The sequence below is a fragment of the Lagopus muta genome, chromosome 6, assembly GCF_023343835.1.
Source record: "Lagopus muta isolate bLagMut1 chromosome 6, bLagMut1 primary, whole genome shotgun sequence".
Lineage (NCBI taxonomy): Eukaryota > Metazoa > Chordata > Aves > Galliformes > Phasianidae > Lagopus > Lagopus muta.
The window spans coordinates 10,186,959-10,204,663 of record NC_064438.1 but is presented as its reverse complement, the minus strand read 5'-3'; the positions used below and the strand labels follow the sequence as shown (position 1 = coordinate 10,204,663).

Below are 17,705 nucleotides of genomic sequence, written 5' to 3'. Positions count from 1 at the left end.
GTCTTTGTAGGGGAGGTGTTCCAGTCCCCTGATCATCTTTGTGGCTCTCCTCTGGACCCTCTCCAACAGCTCCCTGTCTTTCTTGTACTGGGGACTCCAGACCTGGACGTTTGCAGTTGACACCAGTGGAGTCACCAGCAGAACCATTTGTAATGCTTAATAACATTTTCTACCAGTGATGCATATTTTAGAATGCTGGAATTGATTTTTCTTTTCTAAAAGTGTGCCCTGCCAGGGTAGCCTTTGTCCTGCTGCCTAATAATACATGATGTTCCTGACAGCATGAGATGTGAGCATAGATGTGCTGCAGGCATCACAAAGCTGCAGCCTCAGAGCAGTCTCTACTGCTGTCAGTCAGTTCTTTTGCTGCAGATATTGATCTGCTTGGAAGAGGAATAATTAGGGTTTTGTTCCTTTTGAAATGGGTTCACAAAGTTAGGTTTCGAGCATCCAAAACTTAATCAGGTCTAGATGTGCACAAAGGATAAGCATCTTGTTCATGGGTGCTTAATGCTTGACACTGTGAATGTTATGGTAAGAATTGGTCACTTTAAAAATGATGATTAATATGTGTAGAGTCGTTTCAAGTACTGCAGTGGATCCAAGCAGTTCTCTGTTCTAGAATACCTTTGCTGTAGTAACTTATCCTGAAATAACTCCAGTCAGCAAAACTGCTAGTCTGCTCACTGCAACATTATGCCTACAGCATCGGGAATTACACTGTTCAACATAAAATTTGTCCCTGCTAGTGTACTTAGGTAGCTAAGAATGTTTCTGTTGTCCAAATTGGTATGTGAATATTTGGATGCCATAAACTTTTTGAAGTGTCCTTCGTTACTGCTTTTCTCAGGTTCAGTGTTTAGTCCACTGCAGCCGTTGTTTCGCATTTGCTACCTTTCAGTATATCAATGACCTGATGAAAATCCTTGTGCTCGTACTGTGAGTGGTGGCAAATAGAAAGTTAAATTTACTTTTTTTGTAGCTTTCATTATTTTTATATGTTTGTTTTTGACCTCTTCTTTGTTTGATTTGACTTAGGCTGCATAAGATTAAAGTGCAGGTATCTGGAACATCCATATCACACTGTAATAAGTTAGACTTATGCAGTTTCCTAAGAGAAGTGTCAACAGTAAATATGTTGAAAAGAGGACTTCTCTGTTTTGGGACTGATGCCTTACAGTCAAAACTTTTAGAATTTAAATCACGGCTGGCAAAGCTTGCTGAATAAACACAGCTTTGTGTTGTGAATTATAAGACTTGTGAAGCAGCAATCTGTTTGTCCAGTGAACTAGAATTCATTTAGACAGCATGCATTTTTGTAAAGCAGGATGCAGGATTTATGTTTAGTTTTCAGTAATTTTAGTAACAGAGCACTTGGGGAGCACTTGTGGTTTGGCAGACTGTCCTGGGAAACATCTCTTGAGAGATGAAAACCAAGGTGAGAGGAGCTCTGTTGTTGTGCAGGAAATGGCACTGGAGGCCACAACTAAACTAATGGCACTCCAGGCTTCAAAGAGGAAACTTTCAAAGAATTTGGAATGATTTGAAAAGCGGAGGACAAGAAAACATGCAGGGACATAGGAAGTTTAGCTCCTTTCAGTGATCAAAGGTAAGTTTGAGAGGTGCGTTGGGGACTGACTTCTGAAGGGACAAGGTACTTTATGGTGTAGAGTGTGTGTTGCTTAACAGATGGTGTAAAAATAATCAAGTAGCAGGAACTCAACAGGCCTGTTCAGAATGAGTCATGCATGTTGGCCATGGAGGATAAAGCAGCAGTAGAGCAGAGGCCATGGGGTTGCAGTGCACTCCGTGTCACATAGAGCATTCGAAACTCTTATCTTGCCGAGATGTTAGAAACATTTCCTTCAGCTTCATTTAGACTTCCTAGGTTGGACAAACGGATTGTTTATTTGTTGTTAGTTTTGCTGTAACTACACCAGAACTTACAGATTGGTGCAGAATTTGTCGTAAGGTTCTGCATGATGCAGCAGAGTCAGTAATTTCTGCTCACCTTGAAGTCTGACTGGGGGAAACGTCAGTCACAGCTCCTCTCGTCTCTCTCTTTTTCCATCTAACCTGAAAGTTTTTAAATACTTCTGTGTTGTCAGACTGCATCTTGTTAGGTGGCAGCACAGTCAGTGCTGTTACTGAGGGGGTGGACCACTTTTTTCCCCGCTTATGCTTTGCACCACAATGACAGTGACACCAGGTATGGCAGCGTACAGTTAAGCATGCTAATGTATCAGCCAGTTGACTTGTAATGCAAGCTGACAGCTACTGGCAAGGAAGGTTGTAATGGTAATCTGGGAGACTTCTGCTACAGGTGACAGTCTGCAAATACCCCAGTCCCTAACAGTTCATTCTTAGAGGATTCATTCAACTCTGTTTGGTCTGAGGAGCAGCATATTCTGGCACTGAGCTACCTCTTTGTAATGCTTTTAAGACATAGCCTTTAAAACAGCAACAGCGCAAAGGGTTATGTTATTTATCACATCCATAAATGATAATAGTGCTTTTTTATTGGTGCAGAAATGCTTTTTTATATAGCTAGTTTAGTTATATATTCCAGCACTAAATCTTCACTAAGGGCTAATGCATGTTTGCAGTCTGATGTTTCAGCCTACTGTCCTGAAGGAAGAAGTTAGCTTATGATAAAAACACCCCCCCACACTCCATATTTCCATTCTTACATCTTCAGAGGCAAAATACAGCAATCAGGAGATAGGTAGAGCCAGAACTCAGAATGACAGCGCAGCTGAGGTTGGAAGGTGCCTCATACACTGCCTTGACCTCCATCCCTGCTCAGAGCAGGTTGCCCAGGTGTCCAGTCTGATTGCAAGTGTCTCCAAGGATGGAGATTGCAAGGGATATTTATTGTCTTTGTATAGTTTCATTCTGGTTTTCTAGCTGTATGACAGTTTACTGAATTGGTAGGCATATTTGGGCTTGTTAGTCTGATGCTCCTGTTGTGTATGGTGCTAGTTCTGCAGGTGAATTTTCTAGGTTTCTTGGTTCTTAATGGGAGTCTTCATGTTTTATAGGGAATACGTCAGAATCTGGGACTCAGGTTTATTTCCAAACCAGTCGTGACCCCCTAGGAGAACTGCATCTGTTATTTGTCTTTCTTCTCCGTTTGATTTCTGTTCAGTTTTCCATGAATGGGTACATTGCCTTCAGGATGAGGATGGCAACAGTGAAATTCTGATCACCTCTTGGACATTCTAAAGCACAGCATATGGGAAGTGAGGCTTTTGCCTCTGGTACTATTTTAGTCTTGCTTAAGTCTAGAAAGTGTTATTAAATATGAGCCTTTGTGTCCTAGAAGCATGCTTTTTATAAGGGAGTGATTCTCTTTTCAGTAACTTCTTGACACAATGACAACTAAGGCTGTTGCTGTTGTCTGACAGGAATTGATGGCCCAGCTGCTTTTCAAGATGATGTTCAGAAAGCAGGAAGTCAAGTGCAGATTCTCACTGTTGGGCAGTCTAGCCATGATGAAGATGATGGAGAGAAAATGGCTACTGGCCAACAACAGCAAAGCAAGCAGGACCTTAAAACAGCAATGCAGAAAAAGGGTGAGTAGCTAAAGCCACTTCAGATTCTCATTTAGAAAGCTAGATTCTCTCTAGCTTTATTAATATTGATTCCTTTTCTTGTTCTCATGCTCAGCCCTAGCAGAGATTGATATTCTTCCTTTCAGGCTCTCTTCTATTCTGTCTCTAAAAATAATGAAGTTCTCTCTTGTCCCAAGGAACAAATGTTCCCCAGGCTCTCAGAACTGTGATATTCCCATCTGCAGTACAGTGTGGCTACTGAAACACCAAGCAGATGCTAATGCTTATATCCATCTGTTACATTTTGATATTTTATGACTCCGGAAATCACTTCTATGGCAGCTGATGAAGAATATGGAATAACAATATTTGAACTAGAATATTAGTTTTAATTTTGCTGTTGGTTAAACTCTATTACGGTTTCACAATGTATGTTCATGCTTGGAGAGGTGAAAATTACAATACTGCATTCTGCAGCATTTGTCCCACGTTGTCCTGAAATGCTCTCTGTTGTTTTTTTTTTCCTAAAGGCACACATGATTTAGGAGATAGACTGTGTATGTATGCATTCATGCATCTGTGCTTTCCTTCCTGCAGTGTTATTATCTTTTGTTAAACATTATCTGTAGGAAGGAAAAAATCCTAAAATCTTCACAGAGCTTTTTCTGAAAGCATTTATTTAGGAGGAGTTCTTCTTCAGTGCATGGCTTTTGAGGCTAAGATGGCTTGAGCCAAGCGTACTCTCATGCTTTAAGAATAAACTCCTTGTGTACAAAGAGCAAAATGTAAGTGCAAACTTGACTCATCTAGAATAGACTATTCATATCTAAATGCACGCTTCTTGTCTGCAGCACAGTTCTCACTAAGATTCATTTTTTCTGGGACATTACTCTGCAGATGTGAGCAACTTCAACTGAAACGGGCATATTTTATCCAAGTGGGGCACTTCCTGGGCATTTGAGTCAAAGGAATGTTGGCATGACTAACAAGTTCTGATCTGTGTGATGATTGTGTTGACTTAGACTATGGCTCAGAATATGTAATAGTCGGACACAGTACTTACTAAAGCTGGTGGACCTAAAAATTATCAGCAGACTTCTCAAATTAGGTCGGAGCAGTCAGATTTTTACTCTGGGGGACATTTCTATTTTTGATGTTATTCTCTCGATTCTTTTGTTTGTTTTCTCGGTAGAAGCAATATATGGCATGACCTTTTTTTTTTTATCCAGCACTGAGCATACTGCTGACCAGAGCAGACACTGCTGAGGCTGTTTGACTGGTATGCTTCAAGTCTGTGTAGGGGCTTTGTTTTTGGGAGTGCTGGGGATAATTTTTATTAACAACAGAACTGTTGTCTGTGGGACACAAAGAAAAGTATTAAGACAGTATTAAGACAGGACTGCAACTGGTAGTATCTCCATAAAATATGTTTACTTCAGCCTATGTGGTTTTGCACTTGATAGCAGTAAAGGAGACTTGATAGTATCCCAGTAGTCCTGGAAACCTTTACGTAGAGCCAGGGCTTTTTATGTGGATTCCCACTGCTGCTTCACTGCTTGTGAACTGCTGCTTCCTTTCTGACGTGTCCCCATTGGTCTGCAAAGCATTTAGAATGGCTTTTTCCCATTAGTCCACCTCTTGCATGTAACAGGAGCAAGAGAAGAAAACCACTGAGGTGAATGCTAGCTGGCCTAGTGGGAAGAGGCAGGTCAAGTCCCATTAGATTTGCTTACCCTGATTTGTGCCAGTTCTGCTCTGTGACTTTAACTTTGTGAAGAGAAACCTCTCTCAGCATATGCATCTCTCCTCTCTGAGGATCACTCAGCAAGTCAAGCTCAGTTAGGGGGCATAGGATAGCTGAGTGTGAAGAGAATATGCTGTTTGCAAGAAAATGCCAAATGTTTTATTTGATTTCTCCGTCTGTTGGAAATTGCCATAGCTAGAATCAGTTACTTCCTGCAGGAAATACTTGTCCTTTTAATTTCAGAAGTTTTAATATGTATAGGTCCCTGCTGGCAAATGAGTCACTAGGACAGAGCCAGACTTCTCTAGGTTTCACCACTCAGTAATTAAATTTCAGTCTTCACGCTTATCAATTTCTTGTATGTCTCTGTAAAGACTTGGGATGAACAATTTGTTCTTCACACAGATCACAGAATCACAGAATGGCCAGGGTTGGAAGGGACCTCAAGGATCATGAATCTCCAACCCCCCAGTCTTAGTTCTTTCCACCTAAAGTTACAGCTCTTTTGAAATTTGGGGAGGGAATAGGTTTGATTTCTGGATTCAAGAACAACACAGGAGCTCTTTGAAGCATTCTTTCCCATAAGTCTTCCCTGCAGGCTTTTCTATAACAGGCAGAGGATTTTCCCCACCAACATACTACCTGAATGTAGAAGCAAATTATCTCTGGCTGTGCATAGCAGTGTATGCAAGTATGGCTTTTCTGCACGGATGCCAGCTGAAGAGATGGATTCCTTCTCCTAACCATGACTAGAACATTGGTTGTCATCATTAACAACTAATGTTTGTGATTAATGTGCATGATTAATAATGAGTGAGTTCTGCAGGCTTTAAAAATACCAGTTGACCCATGAATTCAGGCTCCCCTGCATACCCACGTCCTGCTAAAGCTTTCTGCTGTCGTGCTGGGTGCTGTATGGCCACACTGGAGCAACTGAAGAAGTAGACTGTGAGACCACTTACGGTACAGCTGAATGAAATACAAAAATTGCAGTATGCTTCTGTTTCATTTTTATTTGCTCTTACTGCTTTGGTGTTGTTTTATTGCCAGGTATGCATCTGGTGTCAAAAGCTATTTTAAAGGGCGTGTATTGAAGTAACTGGAAAGAGCAATAACATAAAAAATATTTAAGAGGTTTTTGGTGTCTATTTTCCTCATTCATTTCCAAAATTGGAAGTGAAGCAAACCATTACTGGTACAGACTCTAGTATTTATTTTTCTGTGGTAGTTCAGTCTCTGCTTATTGCAGACCAAGCTCATACTCCAGTGACTGAGTTGCCTGAAAATCTCTGCGTGTACCTGTGGGAGTTCAGAAGCACCATTTAGATAGCTTAAGATAGATAATGCACACACATTTGGCACAGGGTTTTAGGTAGAATTTAGACCATCCAAATATCTGAATACTTCTTTTTCAGTGTTACTGAATAAATATTAGTATAGAATCTGTGTTTTGGAAGGGGTTTTTTTTTTGGTGTGTGTGTGTTAGAATTAGGCCAAAAACTTACTATGAAGGGCATGTTGTTCACAGAAGTGTTTGTGGCACAGCCTTTTAGCATGGATGATGCTTTCTGAAGCTTGAGCTCCATGAATCAGGACTATATGGCTTTATTCTAAATCACTAAAAAAGTGACAGTGGGTATAGTAAATGGAAAGTGAATTTGGTTGTGCAGAAAGGCGTGATGTTCCTAATTGAAAGCTGTGGCAGCAGTGTTTTAGCCACATGTGGTAAGCCTTTAGTGCTGTGAAGAATGCTGTTGATGAGTTATTTGAGTTTGCAGAATCATTCCCTTAGATGTTTTCCTTTCCCAGATCCCCATGCAAATACATCCTGGTCCTCTTCCACCTCCCAGTCCAGTCTTGTTGCCTTGGATCATGCTCCTGGTAAGTACAGAAAGAAAAAAGTTCATTATGCCCACGCTGTTTAGCCCTGGAAATCATTGAGTTTAATTTATGCTTCTGTGTCAGGCTTAACAATAGCAGAGATACTGGACCAGATGGTTGTAGGTTTATTTTGTTTCATGTTTTTTGGGGGGTTGGAGGGAAGAAAGCGGGTGAGAAATACTGCATAGTCTGCCTCTGATATGAGAAACTTGAGTACAGGGTGGCTTCATCTGAAAAACTACACCTGGCAAATGTCCCGTCGTTGGATACTTTTTGCTGCCCAGCCCTGTTTGATGTTCAAAGTTTTGTTTCCCTTTGAAATGTCTGAGGCTTTGAATTCTTTTAAAGTCAGATTTTTAAGCACTCTAAGGCAGATCCTTTGGCCTAGGCTGGTACTGTTTTCTACATGAAATAAATATGCATAGGAATGTTTCCTTAATGAATGGTTTCTTCTCAGTGTAAGATCTGCTCTTTATTGGATCTCACAGGAACTGTTAAAAGTGTGCTGTAGAAGTGTTCCTATTTTAATTGTTAAGGCTTCCAAATGGCCGTGATAGGTTGTCTACTCAGTCATGCTGTGTTTGAAGTACTTGATGGGGTTGAGATTTATATTTAATTTCTCACTCTGTATTCTTCTTGTATCACTGCTTAACAGTCTTCTCTGTGGAATGGAGACCATGCTATTTCCTGCCTCATGTTTTGGTTTCTCCATGCAGGTGCTGTCTCACCACTCGTTTGTATGGTGCCTCACATAATGAAGCCCCTCACACACACATTCCTTCTCTCACCAGTAAGCCTAAGGGTGCAACAACATAAGAAATGATATTTTTATGTCAAGTATTAGTATATCATAGTGCACTGCTTTCTCCTCAGGCATTTCAAGCAGCATGAATTTCGATGAGGAAGAGGATGAGGAAGATGCAGACAGCTCTAGCTCTTCCCAGCTAAACAGTAACACCCGGCCTGGTTCTGCCACAAGCAAGAAATCCAGTAAGGTAAGTAAGGGGTCAGTGCTGAAGAAGGAGCATGTGGGTCACTGTGTACTGCATCAGTTCAGAGCACAGTCAGGATAGGCCTGTTTTTCTGTTTTGTTTTCAATATGAACTACAGCATCTCTGAGCTAATTTACTGTGAAAGCTCTCATTTCACAGAAGGAATGAAAATAATGACTTGGAGTGAAGAACAGCAAACTTGAATGAAGAGAAAGTTAAACTGTAAATATTTACCCTTCTGCCTCTTGCAGGATCTCAGAAAGGTCTTTCGTTTCTCTTGTCTTTTTTTCTAAGCATTTTTTCACTCTGCTCTTGTTGGTGCTATCTGAAGATAAAACAAAGCTTCAGAGGTTCGAATATCCAGCTCTTGTTAATCCAGCTGATGATGGCTCACTCCTTTGTGTACTTCAACTGACTTCTCCTCCCTCTTAGAGTTTTCTGTGCCTTAAACTGTCTCTCAGCCATCCAATATCTTCTTTTCATCAAAGAACACTGTTGTCCACGGGTATGAACCTTCTCAAAAGAGGAAAGTTTTGAGATGGAAAGTGTGAGCCAGAGTTTGATTTTGTAACATGACGGCACTCTGTGCAGCTGCCGGTTCTTCTTTGCCAGATGTGTCTGTGTGCTCAGCATCAGCAGGACAGAGAACTGCTCTGTGGGCCTTTGTTAGGTGAGAGCTCAACCAGCTGAACAGGGAGATGTCCTTAGTTTGATAAGTTGCCTTGAAGGCCTCTGTGGAACTAGAATGGAGGAAACTGTGTGTCCCTTTTGTGTGTTTTTTGAAGCGCAGCTGTTAGCAAATGTCATTCCTTCATATTTTGAAGTTTCCCTTCTGTTTTAGGAAGTGGCCTCAGCCCCTAGTCCTTCCACAAATGAGCCTCTCATAGATGTTGATGACCTGGAGGAATTTGCTGTAAGACCTGCTCCACAGGGTGCCACCGTCAAATGCAGAATCACAAGAGACAAGAAAGGAATGGATCGAGGGATGTACCCTACCTATTACCTCCACTTGGAAAGGGAGCATGGTAAAAAGGTCATAAAATAACTTGAATAGCATAACAGTTGCATCTGAATATTAAAAACAATAATAAAAAATCTGAAGAAGTCTTACAAGGAAAATGTAATCTTGTATTTTATATGCCTTATCACTGAGACCTGCCCTAGTCCTCCAAAAGCAGAACAATATCACTTTGTTCTGCTGCCTTTCTCCATATGTCTAATCATTGGCTTTAAGTAATCCAGGCATGGCACCTTTTTGTGAGAGCAACTGGGGCCTTTCTGCATTCTGTGGCCTGAAAAACATCTATTTTCAATTCCAGCAGAAGAGACAATGCAACCTAGAATTAAACATTTAACAAAATAGATTGGATTTAATTATTTAAACCATAACTAATGGACTGAATGGTTGAGAACTCACTTTCCCGTCCTGATTTTTATCTGGTTTTGCTAAGTGCCAGGAAACCTTCTTTTACTTTGCTTATGATGTTAGAAAACAGAAAAATTGCCTGTGGTTTCCTTATATCAAAGCAGGATGTGATGTGTTCTAACCCCTTTGGCATTCTAAAACATGATGGTTTTTTTGCACTGCTCAGGTGTTTCTGTTAGCTGGAAGGAAACGAAAGAAGAGTAAAACCTCTAATTACCTCATCTCCATAGACCCAACTGACCTGTCTCGAGGTGGAGAGAGTTTTATTGGAAAACTGAGGTAAAGATTGAAGCATATCAGATCATTTTTTTTTTAGTATAGTTCATATAAAATTAGGAAGCCTTTAATCAATGTGACTTCTTCTTTGGAGGTTTGGATAAATCAGATGGTAGTGGTAATGCAGTTAAGCAGTATCTAAGACATGGTTTCAAAATGTCTCAAGTAAATGTCAATAAATAATTAAAAGTCAGCAGACTGAGGCTCTTAAACACTCAAAGGCCAGATTCTCAAGAGTTATGGGCATCTGAAGATGCAGACTGCTTATCTTAATGAGATTTTGAGAAGTGCATGAGCAGATTGTGTCTACCCACTATTGATATAAACACTTTGAAAGTTCTGTCTCTTAGATAATCTGAAAATGGGTTTTGCCCATTTCTTGAGATCCTAATTAGAGATATTTGCATGTAGTGGACTCTACTCAGAACCACTTGCTTCTTTTCTGTCTGTCATCTCATCATGCATCCATCTGTTGTTGGGACATACATGGTGCCTCTCAATATGTCTTTAGTTTGTCTGTGCCTGAGGAAAGGAACTACACTATTAGTTGCTGTTTGCCTGCATGGATCTCAGAACTTCATGTGCTACTGCAGTGCAAACACAGAATGAGGATAATGCAGTGTTAGTGTGCTCTAAGTTGTATTTTGCAGTCCTTGATATGATTTTCATTTAAGCAGTAAAAACCAATCTTATTTGTAACCTTATGAAAATCACTGTCTGTAGTCCAACAGAGTAGCAGTCAGGTGAGAAAGCCAGTGATATTTTAGATGGCAAGCATTTTGTAAAAGAAAAAAAAAAACACTCAGACATTTCTTAATTGCCTTCTTGAATTTACTAGTTTCTGAGATGCCACAAGAAGTCTTCATTTAGGGACCTTTACTGTGTCCTGCTCTACCTTTACATTTTTGTTGTGGCCTTTAATCTAGAAGTTACCATTCAGTTGGGATTAGAGTTAACTGTTTGTACTTCATATTCTTTGTCCTTTGGAACTGCAATGCAGTAAAGGATAGATATCTGAGGCAGTGTTATTGACAAATGGTGATCGGATTTTCCATTTTTTTGATAGATCAAATCTTATGGGAACTAAGTTTACAGTTTATGACAATGGAGTAAATCCAATGAAAACAACATCAAGCCTGGAGGCGAGTGTCCTGCGTCAGGAGCTAGCTGCTATTTGTTATGTAAGTACTGCTCAAAGGCAAAATATGCAAGAAAGGGCAGTTCAGTTTCTGAAACAGCACACTGAATTTCCTTCTCACTTAAGGTTACGTAAATCAACATTTGCACTTTCATGTAGTGAAACATCTGATCTTCAATAGAGAAACCAGGAAATTCGGTGGAAAGTAAGAGTTAAAAGTCATTGTGCACAGAACCAGGTTGCCCAGTTCTCACTTTCGGTCAAAAGCTGTTAGAGGTTTTACATAACCTTCTTGAAGGGGTAGGATGCTTCACAGCCTGCAGACATCATCTGAGAGAACCTCCACAACTGGGAGGAGCTGCACACATGGAATTACTGCACTAGGGCCTGATAATTTCTAATGATATTTTAGAGGAGGCCCCTGCCATGCAAAACACAGGTAGATGGATAAGAGGCTAATCAAAGCTATTAAACTCCTTTTTAATAGGAAGACAAAATGAAATCTAAAATGCAACTGAACGAGAAACCAGCCTGTTAGAGGAGACTAAACAGTGTTTGCTGGGGCAATGCAGACAGTCAGGACTTAAAGCACAGCTGTTGTTTTAGAACCACAGAATCACAGAATTGTAGGGGTTGGAAGGGACCTCCAGAGATCATCGAGTCCAACCCCCCTGCCAAAGCAGGTTCCCTACAGCAGGTCACACAGGTAGGCATCCAGGCAGGTCTTGAACATCTCCAGAGAAGGAGACTCCACCACCTCCCTGGGCAGCCTGTTCCAGTGCTCCGTCACCTCACTGTAAAGAAGTTCTTGTGCACATTTGTGCGGAACTTCCTATGCTGCAGAACGATTCCTGGATGACTGTTATGATGAGAGTATTCTTTCTGCCCAGAAATCTCTGGGCCTGAAGAATTCTTCCAGTCAGAATTGGTAAGTGCAGTTCTACAGAAGGTTTTCTGTTTTCCCAGTTCAATAACTGACAAAAATACCCAAGAACACTTTTGTCTGAAAAGTTGCTGTTCAGATCTAATCAGGAATGCCTGGAGCTCTTTCAGTTTGAAATCTAGCCATCACAGTGTGTCCCTGTGTATGCACAGAATGTGTTTCTGGAAAGATGTAGCTTTAGGATGTGGGAAGAAATGTGGGGAGCCTGGAAGCTTTAAGCAGGAAAGGAAAAGGAAAGTAAAGAGCAATCCAGTCAGCAGGATTTTACATCAGAGTCCAGAATTTGATGTGAGTTTCTATTCATCAACTAAAGTCTTAGTAAGAACCTAGAGTAACTTGCATTTTTAATAAAGGGAATTTTACCGGTTTACATAGGAGAGCATTCACTGGATCCAGGTAATTGTTTGGTGCACACTGGAAATACAAAGAGAACACAATAACAGTTCAAAAAAGGTCATGCATTGAAAAGTGAAGGCACTTCTTGTAAGAGTGAATAACACTGATATTTGAACCATTAACGTTACCAAATAGACAACTCTGCTGCAGCCAGTGGAAGTATTTGGAAATGCAGAGCAGATATTGCAAAGAACAGAAGCATGGCTTCTGAGAAGATGTGGCTAACACTAAAGCTGTTTTTATATGCCTGTTTTCAGATCAGCAGTATAAAAGTTGTACATTTGTATAAGAAGATGAGTCATTCCACTTGATGTCATGGAGAAAGGCAGAAGGCTTGCAGGTGTGCTATGGCTAGAGGACAAAAGGAAATCTGAATGATGTTTCATTAATAGATAGGTTTGCTAAGATAAGATTATTGTTGCTGGCTGCAGCAGAACCAGAGTAAAAAATGCTATAAAGAGCACTCCTGAAACACCCTTGTCCTAAAGTATTCTTTTAAATCCTGCCTTGAGATTTTTCCTGCAGCAAAAGCTGTAATAAACAACAGGCTGAAAGCACCACTATGCTGTTTGCTGTCTTTCAGCTCATCCAGTCAAGTACCCATCAGGAGAGCAAGTTGTACCTGGCCACCAACTTACTGCACCTGACCTGCTGATGATTCAGCATTCTAGTTTATACAGTCAGAAAGTGTTGATGCATCTGCCCTCACTGATCTTCTTTTAGAGCTTAGGTGGAAAAATAATGTGTTCTAGAGGTCCCTTCCAACCCCTACAATTCTGTATGGGCATTGGAAGTGAGTTTGGGTGATGTGGGAAGACTTAGAGAGATGCTATTCACCACTGTAGATAGAAAATTTGTGTGGCCAAAGCACAATTAGAGTTGAAACACGCCAGTACTGTGGATGACAACAAAAAGGGCTTTTCTAAATATGGTAACAGCAGAAATAACAATGCTTGGTTACTTTATGAGGATGATCACCACATAAATAGAGATGCAGACAAAACAAAGATGTTTAATGCCTTCTTCACCTATGTCTTCAACACTGATGATGGGACCAACTGCAGGATCTTCTTTCTTGCCCTTCGTGAAAATTGGGAAAATTTGCTGGTTAGCTGGGACCACTCCAGGTCTGTGCAGTTTGTGGCAATATAAGAAGGACGTAGAATTAGTAGAGAGTGTCCAAAGGAGAGCAACAAAGATGATGAAGGATCTAGAGGGTGGGATGTATGAGGGAGCAGCTGAGATCCCTTCGTTTGTCGAGCCCAGAGCAGAGGAGGCTGAGAGGAGGCCGCATTGTGGCTGCAGCTCCTTTTAGGGGGAGTGAGCTCTGCTCTCTGGTGAGAGCAATAGGGCCCAAGGGAATGGCATGGAGTGTGTCAGGGGAGGGGCAGCTGGGAGTTAGGGACAAGTTCTGCACCAGAAGGTGGACAGGCCCCATAATAGACTGCCCACAGTAATGTCATAGCCTCAAGTGCCAGAGTTCAGGGAGCGTTTGGACTGGGCTCTCATAGGGTTTGAATTTTGGGTGGAACCAAGTAATATTTAATAAAGTTAATGCAATAACGGAGTTTTAACAAGTGCTCTTAGCCATATTTACTCTTCTTGACGATGGCGGGCTGGCATATTAATAAACCTAGAGCAACACCTAATGGCTGATTGCAGAATCGCTTGGCAAAATTATCAAGAGGCAGGGAGGTGTAACTGTACTGCTTGTACCACTAGATTCTGCTGCAGCTTCTTTTACATCCTTAGCATCTCACAATTCAGATTCTGCAGGCAGGGAGCTCAGCTGATACTGCAAGGTATGGCTATACTTTAAATAAAGCAGTAATAAAACTACATATACAAAGAGTGGAGGGAATCATAGCATGATAGAATGGCCTGAATTGAAATGGACCACAATGCTCATCTAGTTCCAACCCCTGCTGTGTGCAGGGTCGCCAAGCAGCAGACCAGGCTGCCCAGAGCCACATCCAGCCTGGCCTTGAATGCCTCCAGGGATGGGGCATCCACAGCCTCCTTGGGCAGCCTGTTCCAGTGCATCACCACCCTCTGTGTGAAAAACTTCCTCCTAATATCTAGCCTAAACCTCCCCTGTCTCAGTTTAAAACCATTCCCCCTTGTCCTATCTCTATCCACCCTTGTAAACAGCCTTTGCCCCTCCTGTCCCTTCAAATATTGGAAAAATACATCTTTCTGCTCAAACTGCGATTGCTTTCTTTGTGCTCAAATGTAGTTTTGAGGTTCTGGGCTTCCTCTGGAAGGAATCTGCAGAATATAGGAAGGACAGGGCACATCTGTGTAAATCAAGTCCAGAGAGTAAAGTTGCTGAAGGCGTATTTGGGGTGACTAAATTGTGAGTTCCTATGTTCCCCTATGAATGCTATTTTTAGTCTTGAATGTATGCACAATGTAGTGGAGCAGGGACATAGCAGAGAAGCAGGTAAGGGAAAAGGACAAGGGAACTAATTGTGTTTGGATGCAAGCTATACTGGAAAGGTCTGCTCTTTCTTGAAGCTCTTCTTTTGTCCCTACTGTTTTCTTCATATGTTATACACCTTTAGAATCTTAATCCTGTTCCTTGAGCTTAGCAAAAGGGTCACTTTCGCCAAGAAATCTTTGATGTAATTGTTGATTGAAACAGTGTGAGAATAGAAACAATTCCCTTAACATTTGGCAGAAATGCTGATTTTTAGCATGTAAGTAAAATCCAAAGAGCACAGTCAGATTGTTGCAGAGAGATAATGCTACTTGTTGGGAGGAAAGTGATTCAGCACTATTATTTAATTTTACAATGTTTTCAGCCAGTCAGCATCTAAATGAATTGTATATAGCGTAACTGCAGCTTATGGAGCAGTAAGCTTGTAAAGCATTGCAGAGAAGAGCAATATTGTCAGTATCTAGTGGAAAGTAAGCATGAGCACGCACCTTAGATGTATTCTGCTCTGCTGAATCTCTCATCCTGCATATAAAATCTGCTGACAGCCTTTTTAGTTTGAGTTTTGTCACTATACAAAACCAAGCAGATGCCTCCAGCTAAGCTAAACATTGGTTTACTTTGCCAAGGGCCATGATGTAAGGGATTCAGAAAAGAGGTTCAATTTTTCCAGTTAATGTATATAGTCATGGAGATATATAAATATACCTGGATTGCTTCAAGAGTATTCATTAAAATGTCTCTGTGGAATTTTCTTTGTGTGCATTAAAAACTTCGGTGAGTTGTTTAGAATCTCCAGATGGTTTGCTGAAATAACCAAAGGGATTTCAAAGGTCTGATGGATGGAAAAATGTGTTCCATAGCTAGTAAATGTTGCACAGACCCCTGCACGGGGCAAAGGTGAAAGGGAAAGTTACATGTGACACCCCTGACGTCTCCCTCCCCCCAAAAAAATGCCACAAACTAAGGGATGGATTGGATCTTTCTGAGGTATCACTGTTTCACGTGGTTCTGTTTTGAGAGGAGAGTACAGTACTGGATGCTTTTGTAAAAAGCTGGTCAGAAATACATCAAATGACACTTAATGGAGGAACTTGTATTTCATGTTGGTGCCCATGGTATCTCTTTTATTTCTCTGCTTTCATAGCTCAGAAATTTGCGTTCATGCTAATGTGTTGTGTTGGGGTTTTTTTTGCCATGCTCATCTCTAAGCATAACATATCCAAAGACTTGGGAAGCCACAGCACTGGCAACAGACACTCTTCCTGGCAGCTTCTTCTTGTTCAACCTTGTGCTGACTCTGGAATAAATGTATTTAATTTGGTCTCCCATCAAAATGTGTGACTGCATTTTATGTTTTCTAAATTACAACTACTTTGTTTTCAGTTTTAGCAGTACCCAAACAATCTGGTTAGTCCATATCCTTATCTTTAACAAAGGGATTTTTTTTTTCAAACTTGTATTAAGGTTGCTGGTGCCCAGTGCTGAGAATGTCTTTGGAAACATGCCTGCTTCTATCTTTCCTGTTGTCAGAGTTGCTCAGATGAAGCTGGAATGTTTGGCATGCAAGTAAATGTGGGAGCTCAGAATATTTTTTGATGGATTGACTTAAGGCCCATGGGCTGCTGCTCTACTGTTCCTCTGTTGAAGAAGTGGACTTTAAAATGCAGAACATGATGAACTCTTTTCTAAATATTTTTAGGAAACAAATGTCCTGGGCTTCAAAGGACCTCGTAAGATGAGTGTGATCATACCAGGAATGAATATGGACCATGAAAGAGTTTCCATCAGACCAAGAAATGTAAGTCATGCCATCAGTCAGTCATAAAAAACTACTTGAATTCTCCTTCAGTTAGAGTTTGTTCTTTTTTCAGTTGTTATTCTTTTCATTTCTAGAGATTCAGAGACTAAACAAGTATTTTAAACAGATGAATAACAACGGGATGTGTGACTAGTTCTGTGACTCAGCACAGCACTACAAATAACTGTACTTTGATAACAAAAGATACAGCTAACCTTTTCCAAGGTGTGGAAAGCACTTGAGCGCACAGCCTCATTAAGATACTCAGAAATCTCTGTTTCGTTCTATGATGCTGTGCTGAGAATTGAGAACGACAGTTAAGTCTTTGGGATTGATTAATGGAGTCGTGTGGGGTTTTTTTGGCGTGAATATATTTGTTCATCTTGTGAGACTGTTAAACCAAAGCATTCATCTGCGCTGTGTGCAGGAACATGAGACGCTGCTTGCAAGATGGCAGAACAAAAACACAGAGAGCGTCATTGAGCTGCACAACAAAACTCCCGTCTGGAACGATGACACCCAGTCCTATGTTTTAAATTTCCATGGTCGAGTCACACAGGCCTCAGTGAAAAACTTCCAAATTATTCATGATAATGATCGTAAGTATCATTCCTTATCTGTAATGCGTAGCAACAGTACTGCATACCCAACCTGAGAGTGATTCTGCCCTTGCTGTTACCTGAGTGAGTTTATTTTAGTTGCTTGGGTCCAACTCACTGCTCCTCTGCCTCGTTCTTGAGACAGAGGACAAAGAGTACAAAAAAGGAAAAATATGGAGTATTTTTTGAGTTGACAGAACAGAGACGTGACAACATCTAGATCACAATCGTATTTTTTCTTCCCCCCTTATCCTTACTTGTCCACTTGCCTGTAATTAAGTAGGAATAGAACTAATTCATTCTTGTTACATGTGAAACTCAGCACACGTAATGCACTTGAACATTCTATGGAGAAACAGTTCTCCTCCTGTATTTGCAGAAATACCCAGATCTGTAATTTTCTAACAAGGCTCACAATCCTTGGTCACTCAGATATTCCTCACTCAGCCTATCCTTGCTTCTCCCTGTGATATCACCACACCCACTCTCACGAGTTACGTGTTGTGAAGTTTGACGGG

At 40.9% G+C, this 17,705-nt stretch overlaps 1 protein-coding gene and 1 long non-coding RNA gene across 6 annotated transcripts in view; one reads left to right on the top strand and one right to left on the bottom strand.

Moving 5' to 3' along the window:
- TUB (TUB bipartite transcription factor) overlaps nucleotides 1–17,705 on the top strand; it is a 135,502-nt gene that overhangs the window by 103,850 nt on the left and 13,947 nt on the right. For all 5 annotated transcript variants that reach the window (XM_048950031.1, XM_048950033.1, XM_048950032.1 and 2 more), the window contains 8 exons: nucleotides 3,408–3,575; nucleotides 7,108–7,179; nucleotides 8,053–8,174; nucleotides 9,013–9,204; nucleotides 9,764–9,876; nucleotides 10,940–11,054; nucleotides 16,490–16,588; nucleotides 17,016–17,187. In XM_048950031.1, the coding sequence (XP_048805988.1) occupies nucleotides 3,408–3,575; nucleotides 7,108–7,179; nucleotides 8,053–8,174; nucleotides 9,013–9,204; nucleotides 9,764–9,876; nucleotides 10,940–11,054; nucleotides 16,490–16,588; nucleotides 17,016–17,187 (1,053 nt within the window). The remainder of the gene's footprint in view (nucleotides 1–3,407; nucleotides 3,576–7,107; nucleotides 7,180–8,052; nucleotides 8,175–9,012; nucleotides 9,205–9,763; nucleotides 9,877–10,939; nucleotides 11,055–16,489; nucleotides 16,589–17,015; nucleotides 17,188–17,705) is intronic.
- LOC125695505 (uncharacterized) lies at nucleotides 4,065–13,726 on the bottom strand. Its single transcript, XR_007377974.1, has 2 exons — nucleotides 12,318–13,726; nucleotides 4,065–7,176 (listed from the first exon to the last, which is right to left on the bottom strand). It is a non-coding gene; the product is annotated as an uncharacterized LOC125695505 (long non-coding RNA).